We start from the raw sequence: 18583 nt of genomic DNA, 5'->3' as shown, positions 1-18583 counted from the left end.
AAATTATTAAAATTTAAAAATGGCACACTAAACCAATGAATCCTTTCTGAGGGGTGAGGAGAAGAGACATAGGTGGTAGGAAGAAGGTAAGTACACAGGAAGAAAACGTGCTCGGTGTACAGTTAAACAGCCTGTGACTAGTTGTCCCTTATCCCCAGGATTGGAAGTCAGCTCAGGTGAGGAAACCAGCCCGCGCTGGCATCATTCGATGCTTCCGGAATTTTGAGTCTTACAGCAAACTGTCAAGGGAACCACACCCTCAGGGCTCTGAGGGCCTTTCAACCGGACACTGAGGCTCTGTCAGCAGACATTGGGGCGGTCAGGGTGCGGATCTTCCCGCCCCCTATTTATTAGGAACCTAGAAGGCAAACAAAAATCTGGCAACATGACGAAACAACAAGAAATGCTAATTGCTCACCATGTTCCAGGAGCCTGTGCTAATTTTCTCCTATTACAGTAACCAATGAGACTATGCTATTATTCTCATATTAAAGATGAGGAAACATCTGCAAAACTTTTTCAAGGTCATATAAGTAGTATATGGCAGGGTCAGAAGAATTTCGCTTTGACTTTAATACCCATATGAAGCCAAATCACTCATTGTTTGTGGGGGTAAAGGCCTGTTTTTAGTGATTTCTTTGTCATGTTTTTTGCTTCAAATTCAGTTTGAGTGTGGGATAGGATTTAAATGTAATCAACATTGAATTTTCGATTTTGAAAAATGAGTAGAAAATGTTTTCTCCTTGTCATTCAAAGCTTCCATATTTTGATGGATTTTATTGAAACTTTATACGCAATTGAGGAAAACAGTGGTTATTTCAGAGCACTCAACGAGCCACAGTCTTTTATTACATATTGGAAAATGAGAGATTAAGACCATTCTTTGGCCTTTTAACTTTCAATAGTGAGCAGCAAAATTGGACATCATCACACCCAGAAAAGGGGATCACTCTCTTTTCCCACTGTATCAGGACTGAGCTTCTCAAGGGGGTACTGTGTAGGCTCAAGTTTGGTGAACAGAGACAGGAAGGGTTTCTTAGAGGCAGGTCACATTTTTCTCATTTTAAGTAAGGAAGGGTGTATGAGCTCCTAAATGATGTTCTAGGCCAGAAGGAGGTTTAAAAGAGTATGGATGCAGGAGATTTTTGTTATTCTCTATATGGTGAATAGCAGAGGGCAAGAATATTTTGTAGATTTGTCTAAAGCTTTGTAGAGGGCAGGTGCTCTCTATAGGTTAGGTTAAATTAATGGAATACAAGTAGCGTAAGCTCAAGTAAGGTAAGGTATATAATAATTGGTGGGATGGGGAAATGATCTTTGAATTCCTCCTAAAATTGTCTCTGTCACTCTTCTTTGCTACCACTTACGGTGTTCTTAGGTCACTGGACATATTTGGGCTGGGGAGAACAGCAGAGTACGTAAGAATTTGAATTCCTTGTAATTGTCTTAATTATACCTTTTAACATTATCTGAACTATGAAGCTGGCTATTCATGCATACACGCATATATAATTTCCCTCCCCTTCCCTCCCCTACTTAAATCTCAGGAGACAATTATCTGCATTATGATGTTAACATCCTTTCAGGCTGATTTCTTAAAGACTGGTGTGTATGACAGATTTCAAACCAAAGTCCCAGTTACAGTTCTGATAGGATCTCCTGATTTTTCTTCCCCAGCGATAAGTAGTAGCATCAGCCTTAGTGTAGGAAACCCTCTTCTGTGGTGTCTTAGCTAAGGAGTACAGTGGCTGGAAGGAGAAGGTTCATTCTGGGGGAGATCATTGGTTTTGTGACATGAACAAGAGACTGAGGACATGGTTTGACTCTTCTTGAAGAGAAGCCCAGCTAGACTGGAGGCCTGCCAGCTTTGTTCTAGATGTGGGAGACTGGGCAGCCAGTTCTTTCCAGCATGATACAAGGTCAAACAATTAAGTTCACGAACTCATCCTAGAAAAAGTGCTGCATACCTCATTGCTGAATATCACTACGGTCACCGTAGAAGTACTCCCCTTGGGAAGCTATGCACCGACGCCAGCACGTAGTCTACCCTTCAAAGCAATTTTGGAACTCTTTCTGAAATGGCCATCAGAGCTGTCGTTGTAGTACGCTTGGTGTCCTGAATGTCATCAAAATGTCTTCCTTTCAATATTTCTTTTATCTTCAGGTAAAGAAAGAAGTCATTGGGGGCCAGATCAGGTGAGTAGGGAGGGGGTTCCAATACAGTGATTTGTTTACTGGCTAAAAACTGCCTCACAGACAGTGCCGTGTGAGCTGGTGCATTGTCGTGATGCAAGAGGCCATGAATTGTTGGTGAAAAGTTCAGGTCGTCTAACTGTTTCACGCAGCCTTTTCAGCACTTCCAAATAGTAAACTTGGTGAACTGTTTGTCCAGTTGGTAAAAATTCATAATGAATAATTCCTCTGATATCAAAAAAGGTTAGCAACATTGTTGCAACAAGTTCGCGAATTTAATTGTCAGACTTTTGTATACAGCCCTTGGCTGACCTTAATGGCTGTGTTACCCATCTGACAAGGGGGTTTGGTTGAGCCCCAGTGGTTAGGTGTCCAGTAGGAGCTAAGAGGGGCCAAATCTTGTCCTGTCACTGAAATTTCTCATGAAGTATGTACTTTCTGTGATTTGAATGCTGAGTATTTCCATTGGGGTTGCTGCTCAAAAGCAACCCAAGAGAGCTCAGATAACTTAAGGTTTTAACTTAAGTAGAAAAAAGTAAGCCATGAGAAAAGGTTTGCATTTGCTGTCCTTTTTCCTCTGACAGTTAGACTCTCCCTGCACTCTGTATTCAGAGACAGGGACTCACCCAGAGCCCCGCACCAGAGGGCCTCCTTGTTCAGTAGCTCACTCAGTTTTGAGTGTCTGCTCTGTGCCTATGACCCGTGGCTGCCTCAGAATAGATTTCTTTCCCCAGTTTACGTTTCCAGGTTTATTTTCTATCATTTCCTTCCATATTCTTTTATGTACTGCCCTACTTTTTTTCTGTTTCTCTCCTTTGTCTTACTTCACTTCCTTATAATTCCTTTCTCCTGTTCCCTCCTACTTTTCATACTCTTCTACTCCCAACCTCTTCTTTCAATAGACACTTTGTTTCTTAATATTCTTTGCCCTTTATTTCTTAATTTATAGAACTGTTGTCAGTGTTTAGGAAAATTTTGGAGTGTTCCTCCCCTTAGCCTAGCAAAATAAAAAAGCAGAGCATTATTTCAGAGTTAATAGGTCAGATACAAAGAAAAATTAAGGGTCCATCCACTAAGTTTCTGGTTCTGGATCATGGGTTCCTATCTCTGGCTTAGCTAGCTACCTTCTCGTGGCCTCACAATCAGTAGGATTATTTATCACTGCTCCCTCTTTGGAGACTCAGTCTTGGTTCTCTGAGTTATGTGCTAATACTTCTGCTGGAATTTAAGTAGACTTTTTGGCTTTGTCTGCTTTGTTGCCTCTGCCCTCTCATCTGTATGCATGAATAATTCCGCACTGGCTTTTCCACACTTACTCCTTCTGTGGATTCAGGGAGAATTAAGTTTGAAAGGCATTCTGGTTTTTGTCTCTTGATCCTTTCAAGTCTTCAGAACAACAGATGCATCAAGGTTTAAAACCAATGCCTCGAAAATCTTTTTCCTAATATGTGATCAGAATGCTTTGTAAGCAGAATGTTTTGCATCCCCTATTGTTTGACTGATCTTGTTCCTGCCCATTTTGAAGGTTAGCCTCTTGTACTGATTTTCCCCCTGGGGTTCTGATCACTGTCCTCTTCTTTTATGTTCACCTGTTGCCTTAAATTCAGATGGGAAAAGCTCATGAGACCTTACCTCTACTTCCCGCTGTACCCACAGTATTGTCTGGAAGCCAGCGTTTAAATTTTCTTCCTCGCTTATAAAACCCACGTGTTTGTGCTCCCTGTCTCTTTTAGTGGAATTATCTATTATCTACTAGGTTGTCTAATGTGGAAGCCAAGGAGTCCTTTCCCTATTACCTTCCATTTGTCCTCAAGTTTTATCATTTGTGTCTGGAGTTTTTTCTTCCTAATTCATTAACTCTTTTCCATTTCCGCTGCATGGATGCAGGTCCTTACCTCCTTAACAGGAAATTATAAAAGCCTAATCTTATGATCTTCGAATGGCTTCCATTGCCCACACTACTACCAAGATTTTGGTTTTTGTAATATGAGGAGTCCGTCGTCTACTAAAAATATCTCCATTTTGGGATGGTGAATGTTTCTTTTCCTCATTGTGAGCCATATAGGAACTTGGCAAGGAAGGAAATGTGGAAACTTGTTAATTAGACGTAAATGGGGATGGTGTCAGCTGTGGCTTCCCTGTAAAATAATCTATAAAGCACTGTTAGGTTCAGCTCCTTTTCCAAGCACAGTGTTGCACATTTTTATTTTTGCTTGGAGCAGGATTTGTAGCTCTGTTCATTTAGTTCATCATTTTAGTGCTGGCCTGAAAAGCAGAAATAATTCTATGAAAGTGTAGTCACTGCTGTTAGGTAATCTTGGCTGCATTGTCAGCAAGATCCCATTGGCAGTGCATGTGTTTTCCTCTTCTCCTTCAGCTCTTGCTGAGAAGCCTAGGGAGTAGGTGCTTGGTAGGAATTAGTAGAAAAACCCGATGTCACAGCAAGACAATAAGACTACTGCTGTTCTCAGCTACATCTGGAGCGTTTGGCTTGACTTACAAGCCTTGGCTTTAATCTCCCTGATTTCCTGGACCAGCTTTTGATATTGGACCTATTTGTTTGGTTCAGTCATATATTTTAAAGTCTGAAAACACCAAGCCAACTTTAAACAAAACAATTCCTTTTTCTAAGATATGGAAAAATTAGTTTTTCTATTTTGCCCCCTTTTGATGATAATAGAGGACCAGAATCTATTTATGACATTTAAAAGCAGGTTTTCATTAGGGTGATGGTAGCTAGAGAAATAGAATTCCAAAGAATTCTACATTGGGAAAATACAACTTAGGACTCCTCTAAGAATCAGCACTAAAATTAAACCAAGTGTTCTGTCTCATTGGATAAGAAGAGAGAGAGACTTGGGGTTATTGAGACAGTTCTGCCCATGACTTTGAGGTCACTGGACTTGTGTGCAGCTCAGCTTGCTCTTGTTCTCAAGGTCCAGGCTTGTGGCTACCTGAGTTAGAAGGAGAAAAAATCTGAGGAACTAAATAAAGCTGGGATGCTTTTATTGACTGTGCTTATCCCACAGCCTTTGAAGATGCCGACAGTGCCGTGGACGACCGCGATAGCGACTACCGCAGTGAGACCAGCAACAGCATCCCGCCTCCTTACCGCACGACTGCCCAGCCCAACGCTTCTGTGCACCAGTTTCCTGTGCCTGTGCCATCGCCACAGCAGCTGCTACTTCAGGGCAGTTCCCGGGACTCTTGCAATGACTCTGTGCAAAGTTATGACCTTGAATACCCAGAGCGGCGGGCTCTTAGGTGGGTATTGGGAACAAAGTACTTTAATTTCCCGGCACGCAGGTCCCAAGATGCAGCCGACATCAAGGATTTGGGTGCTTTAACCTCAGGTGGTAGTGGAAGTGTAGCAGTAGGGTGGGCCATGCTACAGCCATGGTGTGTAGATTCCTTAGTCTTCTTTTCCTCTCCCACACATTCATGTTTATACATTTCCATCAGTAGTATTTCTCTTTGTGATCAGCGATTCTCAACTGGTGAGAGCATGCCCACTTTGGCTGAAAAAAACCTGCTCACTTCTCTGCCCAGCCCCGAGATTTTGATACACCCTTCACCACGATTAAAAAAAGAAAATCACAGATGTTAGAAGTTTGGATAATCCTTCCTACCTAAATGTTTTCCTGGGAATTTCAGATGAAAACGAATATGGTCACTCCATAACAGATTTAGTACTTTTGCTGGAACTTTAAAACAAATTTTTATTTTATTAGTTTCTTAAATATATAAAACACATGGTTAAAAAAAAATGTAAGGTACAGTACAGCATACAGCGAAGAATCTGCCACCCACACCTTTTGTCCTCCTCTACCCTATCCCCTTCCTGTCTCTTAGTTCTCTTATCTTTGTTTCTTATGCATCCTTCCATAGTTTATTGTCATATATTTATGAATATAAAAGTAAATATATAAATATGTGCTTCCCATGTTTCCCCCAACTTTTAAAAATTCGAACTTATAATTTAGAGAAATAATACAGTGAGCACCCATATTCATGTGGCCTAGATTCACCAGTTGTGTTAACATTCTCCCACATTTGCTTATCCTCTCTAATATATATTAATAAACACATGCTCTTTTTTTCCTGAACCATTTGAAAGTAAGTTACAGATATCATGTTACTTCACCAGGAAGTACTTTAGCATATGACTCCTAAGAAAAATGACTTTCTCTTACATAAGCTCAATACTATGATCATACTCAAGAAATGTAATAATACAATGATATTTAATATATAGCCCATATTTAAATTTCTTCAGTTGTTCCACTAATTAGTTGTCCCACTAATGTTCTGTGTGTGTGTGTGTGTGTATGTGTATGTGTATTATGTGTGTGTATTCTTTTTCCTTTTGATCTAGGATCCAATCAATGATCATGGTGCATTACGTTTGATTTTCTTGTTTCTTTAATCTCCTGTAGTCTTTTTTTTTTTTTTTTTTTTGTCTTTTAAGACATTAACATTTTTTGAAGAGTTCAGGCCTGTTGTTTTGAGAATGCCCCTTAATTTGGTTTTGTTCGATTGTTTCTTCATGTTTAGAATCAGGTTAAACATTTTTGGCAAAAATACTACATAGATGATATTTCCCTCATAATGCAGGCACATAAACTTACTTGTTTCCTTATTAAAGATGTTTAGTTTGATCTCTTGGTTAAGAAATCTGGTGTATACCAGATTTTTCCAACGTAAAGTTGCCTTTCCCTTTTGTAATTAAGGACATCTGAGGTAATACCTAAGATTGTGTCAATATTCTGCTTCCCCAACAACTTGTAATCCATTGATTTTAACATCCATTGATGATCCTTGCTGGAATCAATTATTTCATTGGTTGGAGGTTGGTTTTTTAAAACCATACCAATTTAGCTCATACTTTTGGTTGCTAAAATTTACTACACCTTAGGATGATTGAGCTCATTTCTTTTGCTCACTTTAACAACCTGGTGAATATTTATCCTGAGCCTCAGGTGGTGGTCTATCTGCTAGACATCATCCTGTCTCAATTATTATCATTACTGAGTATAATTTCAATGAAAGTTTTTCATATATCAACCATCACATAGAATTCTCACTCTTCATAATCTGATTCTAGAAAGAAATATGCCAGGAATCCTCTAGTTGATCCCTACTTCTTGCTGGTTTATTAATTAAATATTTGCATATTTCGTTCATTTGATTTTAGTTATTTATATTGTCCTACGTTAAGAAAAAAACATATAGTAAAAAAAAAAAATGTTTTGGCTCTCTTTCCCCTCTGTATTTGCAACATTATATGTGCAGACCAGCAGTAAGAATGGCACATCAACCTACCCGACTACATACTCTGCTGGACAACTGCAGTTTACCTAATCATTACACACCTATTATCATTACTACTGCTATAATTAATAACACTTAGAGGAGCATTAGTGATGTACTTTAATTTGCAAAATATTTTTCCTATAATTATTCTTTAACTGAGCTCTAAAATTTGATTTTACTGTTGGTAGTATGTGAAATGAGGTTAAAAAGTAAATATTTTATCATCTCCGGCAGAGGAGTAGTTAACATGATTTTTAAATAAACTTTTATTATAGACATTTTAATCTTAAATGTTTGAAATGATTTCTCCTTTAAAAAGTTATGAACAAATTATATCACTAGCATTGATTTTTAAACTTTTCTATTACTGTAAATACTGAGTTCTTGGAAATAGTCTAAGTCCTTAAGTTATACAGTTTTGTAAGAAGAACATTTAAAATCCTTGCGGGAACAAACGTGTTTGCAGTACCTTCCAGTCAATTAGAAGGGTAAAACTAAATAGCTTCATTCACTACAGCCATGGCTAGCTATTGATTTTAAGTTGGAACTATAAAGACTTCTTCCAGGCTGAGTTAGTTTAGTTTGAGTTCTTGAGGGTACTGGAGAATAATGAAACTGTATGTAAAAAAAAAAAATATGTAAAATTGAATTTCCTCATTCCGTCAGATGGGCTTTTGTCTAATGAGTCCAGAATAATGGGAAATGTATGTAAATTATGTAAAAATAGATCATTTGAGGTTTGACAGTAGAGTTAGAGTTCGTTAGATGTTATATAGCCAAAGTATCTCTAGTGTTAACAGGTGTCAAAAGAATATCGGTTTCACTCTTGAAGATCTTTAATGACTAAGCGACCACTTTGATTTTGTTTCTGTTTCCTAAATAAATACCACTGGATGTTAGATCTATAAAAGAATAAACTGAGCTGACAAACTCCTACTCTGCAGGCTGTCTCTACACGGGAAGCGGGCAGTCTCTAACCTAACTGAAAGGTCAGCTGTCTTCTGTGTTCATTCACTTCAGCTGGACATGTGGCTTCTGCTGTTGTAATCAGCATAAGAAATGATTTTCATTTCACTGTAATCCTCAGTGCATATAGCCTTAGATTTCACAAACAAATTATAGTGCTTTAAGTAATTTGCTCTTTTTGGTACTGTAACAAGGTTTGACTTCTGATAGTTGAAGATTTTTAGTATGTATATATTTTTTTCTTTAAAAATAAATATGTTTGACCATATTCTTGGCTATACTGCCTCAAATATAACTTTCAGCAAGTTAACAGCTTGGCTTATTTACAGACCCAAATTTATCAACAAATTTAGGTTTCTTGAAATCCCTTGATATATTTTCATGGAATACCTAACAGTTCTATCATTTGGCATTTAACCACATTGTAAATATTGATGAAACATGTTCGTTTTGTTTGTTTATTTCTTAGAAAAATAAAAGGACCTAAAAAGCTCATGGTAGCAAGTGAAGTATTTTAAAGTTATTATAGCTGTTCTTTTCCTGATGTGGAAAATATTATTTGACTACATTGCTATAATAGTAATTTAAGAACATGTGGATTTCTTTATAGTTTTTCAGTCTGAATGGTTTTTATCAAATTCACAAGTTTACTAATTCTAGTTTTCTCATTGAATGTGCACTAAGTCTTATATTGTTTCTTTTTCCTGTTTTCCTTTTTTCTTTGCCTTACTATTCCTTCAATTTTATCCCTTTACATCAGACAAGGCTTGCAGGCTAAAAATGACAGAATTCGGATTATTTCAGCTTTCTCTGATGTTGACAATGAAGAACAGGAAAGTATATATGAGGAGATAGAGGGAAAAATATCTCAAGAGTTCTTAAAAAACAGTAACATAAATATAAAAGAAGCAGAAGAAATTAGAACTCCTTCAAAAACTGATAAATATTACAGCAAACAAGTACAACCAAAGCACAAGAACTGGAAAAAGATACCATTTCAGAGCCAAGAAACAGAATTCTCTGCTGCCTTTAATTTTGACCTTAAGTTTGAAACATCTATTTGTTCCAGATATCCTCGGAAATATGATACAATAGATAGGAGAAGGAAAAAGAAACCCTTATATAGTCATTTTGAAGACAGTGAAAGAAGACAATATAATAATAGATCAGGAACTAAGACTAACTTCAAAAGTTCATATCCCAATAGTGAAAATTGTAACCTTTGCCACATTGAAACGAAGAAACAAAATTACCCAGTTTTGCATCCCTACAAAAATGGATTTGTGGTTAAGAGTGGCATGTGGACCCCTAAGTTGGAAAGTCATGGTTATGATCTTCCTGATTTTAAGAACTGTGAAAAGTCATCAGGCTTAAACCAGCATGTCACTGATTTCATTCCGCTGGATATTCTTGAAGATTCTACTAGCAGTACTTCTGATGAACTTTTGGATTCCCCTATTTCTGATAACCAAGAAGATGATCTGTCACCAACATGTCATCCATCCAATGCCCATCATATTGGAGGCTTTCCTAAAGAATATTATGGAGCATTTCCAGCATTCCCATTACAAAAAATGAATTATGATGCAAACACACTTGGAGATCTGTCTGGCTGCCCCAAAGAAAAGATGACCCTGTCTTCTGTTGAGGAACCCAAAGAAGACTATATTGATACTATGGATGAGCTTCAGTGTTTTGTAGAAACAGTGTCAGGATATTTAGCAGAGAAAGAAGAGGAGATTAATAAATTTGGTTCCCTTTCAAAAACTAAAAAAACACCTAAACACAATAATACTATTGATAATACAGAACAAAAAATGTCGGGGGATCAAATACCACCTATAATCATTGTCAAGAATGACAAGGACAAGGCCATCTGTTTTCCTGAGCTGAATGGAATGAAATGTACTGTTGGTTCTTTGTTCAGTTCACTCACACAAAAGGTAGGCTCAGGCACAAAACATCTAACAACCTCTGTGGAAAAGCTCGTTTCTTTAGTTCCAGATAAAACAGAAACTCTTAATCAAATAGAGACAATTAATTCAGGATCTAGACCCAGAGTCAAGTCAGTATTGGAGAAGGATCTTTCCATGCAATCTCCATTATCTTCTATAACAGTTGATAATAAGGATTTTGGCAGACATGACAAAACCTCTGGAAATGAGCACACAGACAGAAAAACTGGAAGTTTAAGCTTTCAGGATGCAACAGAAACTACTGGAAGGGACTGTGCTCCACAGAGTCAGAGTTCAGTTATAAAGTCTGTTTTCAGCATGCTAACTCCATTAAAGATCTTTTCGGAAAAGAACAAAACCGAAAAAGATGATGGTAAGAACAAGGTGACAAGAAAGGAAAGCTTCGTTGGGTATGGATCAGAGTTAAATCAAAGGGATGACACCCTTGGCAATGACGGTAGCATCATTGCTTTAGATAGGAGTCATGGAGATACTACAGGGTTGTCCCAAATGCCCACAAGTGAGGATTTCTTGTTTTCCCAAGAGGTCAGTGAGCCTTCAAATTTAGCTAGTTCTGCAGGTAAGAAAGATGATATTGAGAGTCTGTTGGAAAGAAAACTCTGTGTAGACCCGTCTCTGTTACCAGGTGAACCAAAAATATGTGCCAAAGATACTCCAGGACACCCTGGTGTAGCTGGCAGTAGAATTGCAAATAAAGAGCCTCCTTCAAAGCCATTAGAGGGGGACAAAGTTACTGGTGATGATGATTTCCTTGAGCCACTCAGAAAATCCTTTAGCCAATTTTTGCTCGCTTCCCCTGAGACCTGTTCGAAGGAAACTTTGTCAGAATCTAGGAAAACCCAGCAGTTGGAGGAAGAGGGATGTGAAAGTGGTCCTAAGAAAGATGGACATTCCTTTTCCTTTAGTGGAAAACCACATATTCCATTTTTTAGAGTGCTTAGTCATTCTGAAAAGCAGCAAGATTTAAGAGAGAAACAAAGCATTTTTTCTTTGTTTAAATTTCCTTTCACTGACAGCCATATCACTGTCAATGACCAGAGTTTTTATGGCTCAGAAGTGACGATTGATGAAGAGATCCAAAGAAACTGTCATGAAAATGCCAAACTTAGTTTAATAAAATTTGGTTTAGTTCCAGATATTCATAATAATCTAGGGGAAATTGGTGATACAGAGACATTTAATAAGAACGACCAAATAAATTATCCTGAAGATGCCACACTTAATAAAATAAAGCCTGATTCAGTTCCAAATATTAATAATGGTCTTGGGAAGTTTGGGAGTATAGAGGAATTAAATTCAAGTAACCACATGGCAGTAGAGAACTGTGAAAGAAATACTTTAGCCACCCCTGGAGTTGTTCCCAAAGAACATACACCTTCTGATTCTTTGCGAGAAAGTAAGACTCTTACACAAGTTACATCTTTAACAGTATCTGACTCTTCATTAGCATTGACTTCTATTTCAAAATCTGCTTTGGTTAATGAAGGTAGCGAAGACAAATTTGTAAATAAAGCTTCCAATAAAAGAACTGAAAGAGGCCTCCTTTCTGGCCTGTTTAATAGGTTCTCTTCTCTTGAAAACTTGTCTAGTTCACAAGAATTAAATTTGAAAAATGTTGATTCTCATCATAGGAATAATAGCCCAAGCTCACCCTCTGGAATATTTAACTTGATACCCAAGAGCAATGTGACTGATTGTAAACCACATGAAGCAAAGTCCATGTCTTCAGGTGACAGAAAGAGTTTAAATGGAAATAAGCATTTATCCTGGGATGAGATCACTGTTACTTCATGTGTGACTTCTGAGAACCAGAGGAACCATTCTGAAAAAAAAGAAACTTCTAACTTCACAAAAAGCTTCTTATCTTTACCTAAAGAAAACATACCATTATCTGATGCTTGGATCGATAATCATCATTGCCCTCCTGCGTGGAAAAATCAGCAAAGTGAAAAGCATTGCCCCTCTTCTGAGAACAGTGTACTTCACTGTGCTCCAAGCACTCAGCAGGACCCCTTAGAGAAATCTTTGGCTAAGAGGCCGACGCCATACCACGTTTTTGAGGCAAACCTATATGAAAATTCAAACCAGTTAAATCCACCTATACTAAATACTAACATTCTTAATACATCAAACCACTGTCAGGCTTTTAAAGAGATGAGGAATCCTTGCTGTTATGAATGGGACTCTGGTAGAAAAGATTTCTCTAAAAATTCCAGAAAACTCGAGCCAGTTTGTTATATGTTGAATCAAAATACATTTCCATCAGCTGGTGTTTCTTTGTGGCCTGACTCAGAAAACCCAGCAATAAGTTTTTGCCAAAAAGATCAAAATGCAAATATGTTGGAGTTGAGAATAAATTCAAACACTGTCATTTGGCATGACTTACCGTGTGACTCATTCGACCAGTTTGCATTTAATGAAGATTATTTATTAAGAAATGATATGTGGGCAGCTAAGTCATTACATGGAAATTCTTGTCATCTTCCAATTAATGAAACTAAGAATTCACTAGAAGACTTGCCCATTGACTTAAGTTCTTCAGGTTATGAGAAGACTACATGCCCCATAGTTGATAAAGAATCATTAAGAATGGGTGAAAACTTTGTTTTCTCAAGTTTCGGTCATGAATACCAGGAATGGTTGTCATGTCTTGAGAATGGAGTGTGGTGGCCATCAGAAGATGGAAACTATGGGTATTATATGTTCCATGATGGTCAATATGTCTATTCTCTTCTCACCGATTCTACTGGGCAGTATGCTTATTTATTTATACCTGGTTGTTCTTATCAAGAGTTTTTGAATTGTGATTTACAGACAAATGATCTATCAAGTATTATATTGGATGACAGCGTTATTTCTGCCTGTAGTTTTAAAGTACTTGACAAGGGAGATGAATTATTATGTTATGTTAAAGAAGAACCAGTTGATGACCCTCTTGATTTATCTATAGGTTTGCCAAGAAGCGAGGCACCCATGTATCTAAATTTAGGAACCTTTTCACAAGTACTTGAAGGGTCAAGTTATGGACAAATAGATCAGCTATTAGATTTTTCAGGCTATAATTCTCAAAAGTTTAAAGGCAGTTTTGGATCTTTTGAAGAAAGGCTGTGTGGTTCTGAAGACTTTGAATGTGCATTGGATCTCAGAAATCAGCCCCAAATTATTAGTAATCATGTCTTAAATAAAAATCGAATTACAGAGGGAGGTAAGACCCATCCTCTAGCTAAGGATTCATTAGTTCAACTTTCCAGTTTTCATTGGCTTCAGTCTTCTGAAGAAGGTGCCTCTTTGGTTCATCTTGAGAATATGACTAACAGTCCACAACAAACAGAGGAGACATCCTCATTGAACAAAGTGACTTCATTATTTTGTGCTTTGGGTGCTCCAGTTGGAAGTACTTTGAGTTTTGATGAGACTGAATCCCTAGAGTCTTTGGCCATGCAGAAAAAGGATCAACAGTCAAACTTAGCACTGCTCACAAATGATGGTTTTCAGTCATTAATCTTGAGTAAGCAATCAGAGAGTAACTCCCAAAATGAGGAGGAAAGTCTTCTTAAAAAGGATTCAGAGAGACAAATAGTATCCAATGTTCAGCAACCAGAATTTACTAAAAATATGAAGCAAGAATTCCCTTTAAATAAAAGCATTCATATGAAAAAACGAAGTTTATTGAAATCTGTTTTCCAGGTAAGCCAAACAACTCCTCAGGCTAAATTAGGTCTAGAAGATGATGAAATCATTAGAGCTGCCTCTGTTTCAGTTCCTCTTTCATCACAGTTTAGTAAGGATGAACACAAGAATTGTGAGCTTCCCCAGGACCAGTGTTCCAAAGAGTCTGAGAGAACATTATTTAAAAGTGCAGTGAAACTTTTTGGTCTGGGAGAAGACTCTTCGGTAAGTGTGACAGCAAATGAAAAACAGGCATCTGGATTTTTGAACCTCTTTAAAACCCAGGTGAATAAAGAAGGACTACCAAACTTAGAAAAGAATGGTGATAAAAATACAAAGATAACATCTCAGGAAAAGAATGAATCTTTTGGTGTTTCAAATTTTTTTGATAGCCTTGGGGATTTTTTAAAAACCAGTGTATCTCCTACACAGACAGCTGAAAATAAGTCTATGTCTTCAATGACTAATAAGGATGAGGTCAAGACAAGTTCTAATCCCACACAGCTAACTGGCCAGGTTGTTGGGAACTTTCCTGCTGGACCAGTTTCCTCCAGAGGGAAGGTTCGGGCTAGAAGTCTGAACAGGTGGACTATTATTGACAACAGCGGGCTAAAGGAACCACCAGCTGCGGATATCCAGGGTAATAATTTGATTGAAGAAGTACCCTTCAGAGACCACGGAATCCAGCAGTCACCAAATCCATCTTTCTCAACAAGTTGTCTCACAGATTCTTCAGTAGAAGCTAGTGGTATGCCTACAGTGACAGAAATTTCAAGAAGTAATAAAACATCTTTTGATATTCTGAACAGAAGAAATGTAAATGAACAAGATGATTTTTCTGACAAAGACTGGAGTTTTTCGACGGTCACATCTCCATCCCAACCAGAATTGCCAACCAGAAGGAGTATATTTTCTTTCCTGACTGGATCTGAAAAATCTGAGAACACAGCCTCTGCTACTCGACCAAAACCCAAGTCTCAAGCAGAAGGGCTATTCACACTTCCCTCCTTTTTTTCCATTACTAACTCAAGTATCAAGAAGGATGCGTCTCATAATAGCTCTTTTAGTTTCTTCAGCTTGCCCTTTTTGGATGAGAAACAGCAGACTCCTGGGGAAAAACATAGCCTTTCAACTGTTGCTCCAGTGACATCCCAGCCCTGTAAGAAGCCAAGTGTTTTTGTAGACATGGGTGGCACAATGACTAGAGAAGTTTCCAGTGACAGTAGAGATAGCACAGTCCAGGAAGAAGTTCGTGAACAGCAAATAGCTCCTTGTGTTTCCATGAGCATTCCCACTGAGGTTACCTCCCTTGAAGATGAGCTCTGTGGAGGGAAGGCCTATCAAGGAAAACTAGGTTCCAGTGATGGATCAGGGATACCTTTAGCAGAGTTCCAGATGAATCAGTTGCAAAAAGAGATTATTTCTCATTCAGCAGGATTTCAGGCACAGACTGAAATACTGTTCATTGGTCCTGAGACCCTGGGGGTAACTCCTCAAGAAGAGGATTTCATACAGGAAGCTTCCCCTGGTGACTCACTGGCCAGGTCTTTTTCACACGATAGCCATTTGATTGAAAAGCTCAACAATTTAGACGCTTGCACTAACCACCACCAAAATGAAAGATTTGCTAGTGACCCATTGCACTTGCCATTAGAAAAGGCCCCTGATGAGGTGTTAACACAGACCCAGGAGCCAGCCTTTTCCTCTGCTGAGCCGGGGTGTGCGAGGCACCTTCAGAGCAGAGATGCAGATAAAGAAGCAGACAAATCAGTGATGGGCTCTTCAGTAGAAATGCTTTCAGGGTTTGTGACCAAAGTGAAATCTTTCTCTGGGAGTTTAGTTGAACGTCCCAAAACTTTCTCTGGATTTTTCTCCTGTTCTAAACCTCCAAAGAAAAACACCTTTATCTCTCTCTCTTCTGGTATATCATCTCAGCCACGCAAAGGTGAGTTATTTGGAATTTTCAAAAGTTCCAAACTAGAGGCATGCAAACAAGAATCATCTATCCCCGCTACTACGTGGCTCCAAAGTGGTGGTTCCAGAGATGCTGTAGGATCAGTACCTCCAGAAAATTTGTGGAGAGAAGCTGCATCTGCAGCATTCGGTTCAGAATCTACTCTCAGTGACTATAGAATGACTGCGGTTAGTGCAAAGTCAGGCTCGGAGACCTTGACAGACGATCCGAAAGTAACAACTGAAATGGAAAACAATATTCCTGACGATATTCCCGAACCCCAGGGTTCTGAAACAATTGGGGCTGCATCTTCTGTCTCAGGGGATGATACTGGGCAAGGAGTATTGTCTCTGAGTGATGAAGGAGACATGGGGACGTTGCAGGGTACAGACACAGAGACATCATTTGAAACAGAGCATATTTCATTGCCACCACAGTTGCATCCAGATGTTACTGGGATTGCCACAGAGCTTCCCCCTCTAATTCAGCCTCCTCTTCCCCTTGAGCCAAAGCCAGCTATGCAGTCTGCCCCCACAAACCAAGACTTCTTGGAGCCACAGGCAGACAATTCACTAGAAATCAATACTACACTGTTCAGTGAGGCAAGTTCCATTGGCCAGAGTGCCACACTGGAAATCCAAGGGTCCCTTTCTCACTGTCTCCTGGAGGAGACTGTGCTGTGTGCTAAAGAAAGTTATGGGATACTTGATGCCCAGAAAGATCCACCTGCAGTCCCCCAGGAAACAGAGCAGCCAAGACTACGTTTTGAGACCCCAAACATGACCAATTGGCCAAAGCTTCGTTTCTCATCCTCTGCTACTGACTATGGGAAACCACTGAACTCTTTCTTTTCCCCGCCTTCCTCCTCTGGCAATAGAGCAGCTGCGACTGGTTTAATATCAGGTTTTAAGAAGTTGTCAACTCTATTTGAGGGAGGTCATGAGGAGAAAGGGATCCCAAGCGATCCCAAACTAAGGTTTGGGAAGAAGCTGGATCTTTTATTCCCATGGCCAAAAGAGAACAAAGGGGGTCCTGAACGAATGCCTGCAGAATCTTCCTCTCCAGTTTTGGTTATCAGCGGTGCCCAGGACCTTATCTCTAGTGAGGCAGACAAAGTTTTGGAGTCTTCTCAAATGTCTAGGGCCAGTGCTGAGTCAGCCAAGGTCTCTGCTCAGCTCGCTGGAACCTCTGAGCTGCTGGAGGCCAAGGCAAGTATATGTACTCATGGGCTTTCAGGGCTCGGAGAAGTGGAAAACCAGCAGGCAATCGCAGCATCTGGAGAACACTGGGCTACCAAAGGCAACCTCTCTGGCCCCACCTGTCCTTCAGGTGGTCACGAGGCAGAGCGCTGCGCTGGCTCTGAGCTACTTCAGCAGCCAGAAACACGAGAAGAGGAGGTGGCGCCTGCTCGCACTGACTCTGTTTTGAATGTACAGCAGCCAGTTACTCTGCGCGGCATCAAGGAACCAAAGATCAGCAAAAGGCCTGTTTTCAACTAACGCATCATAAATGATTTTAAGGAATTGACCATTTATGATGCAACGACTTAGTGATAGATTAGTTGTAGCCTGCTTCTTATCCTCCCTGTGTCTTTCCTAGCACCTGACATTCATTTAATTAGAGGTTAAATAACAAGAAATAATGTGTGGGTCTTTTCATCCTCTCCCTTCTCTCTAGTGCCAAATATAGTTTATTTATTGGAACAAGGAGCTTCCTGCTTAAAGAAAAGTCTAGGCCCTGAGATGTACTCACTCTGGTGTGCTCTGCCTTATATAACGTGGAATGGAGAAGGGAGGGCAGAAAGAGGCAGCAAGTAGTTGAGTGGCATATATGAATTACAATCACATGACAGGCTGTGATGCTTCCTTAGGCCTTCAGCACTTATATTTATAATGGTGGGGAGAGACCTACATTGCTTTGTTTTTCCAAGTCTTCTAAGACGCTTTCTCCAATGGCAATGAGGGCATTAACTGAAATACAAAGTGCAAAGTGCGGCTTGGGATAATCTATATTCTACTTCCTCTTCCACATGGGTTTGCATAGCTTCTTCCAGTCTCTGCCTTTTACTACCCTTGAGACTTGTGTCTGATAAGTGCTTTGAGTAAAAAGTCTTGCAGGAGCTCAGGACTATTGTATACTGTAATGCTTCAGTCTGGAGCATTATGCAGGGTCCATCTGTAAAGGGTACTATTATTTCTCCTAAGACGGAGCATCATACAGTGCGATTTAAGAATGCTGCTTTGACCTCTGGGCCAAATAGGGAAACAAATTTCTTTTCTGGGTATGGGAATTCAGGTGACTGAGAGAGGGGTTGGGCTGGACTCTCTTCAGGTATAGAAATGCGTTAATATGGCCTTGACTCAGATCCTGGAGTTGGACTTTGTCCATCTTATCCAGAACTGAGCTATGTCCTGAGAGCAGCTCGGTCACAGATGGGTAAGTTTGTCTTTGGGATACTCCCTGTGCTACCAGGGATATTATTGTAACATTCATGTGGTGGTCAGTGAGGTAC

General features: G+C 39.3%; 1 protein-coding gene across 5 annotated transcripts in view; it reads left to right on the top strand.

Moving 5' to 3' along the window:
* Window positions 1-18583, top strand: part of UNC13B (unc-13 homolog B) — a 173479-nt gene that overhangs the window by 71745 nt on the left and 83151 nt on the right. For 4 of the 5 annotated variants that reach the window (XM_074330678.2, XM_019729033.3, XM_074330676.2 and 1 more), the window contains exon 8: window positions 5223-5457. In XM_074330678.2, coding sequence (XP_074186779.1) covers window positions 5223-5457 — 235 coding nt within the window. Of the gene's footprint in view, window positions 1-5222; window positions 5458-9541; window positions 17555-18583 lie in introns of all 5 variants that reach the window. The other variant, XM_074330677.2, reaches the window with a different exon arrangement.

This window comes from Rhinolophus sinicus, chromosome 16, assembly GCF_057876585.1.
Source record: "Rhinolophus sinicus isolate RSI-liver-muscle chromosome 16, RSI-T2T, whole genome shotgun sequence".
NCBI classification, from domain to species: domain Eukaryota; kingdom Metazoa; phylum Chordata; class Mammalia; order Chiroptera; family Rhinolophidae; genus Rhinolophus; species Rhinolophus sinicus.
Note: the sequence above shows the minus strand (reverse complement) of the source record. Positions and strands in the feature narration are given on the sequence as shown.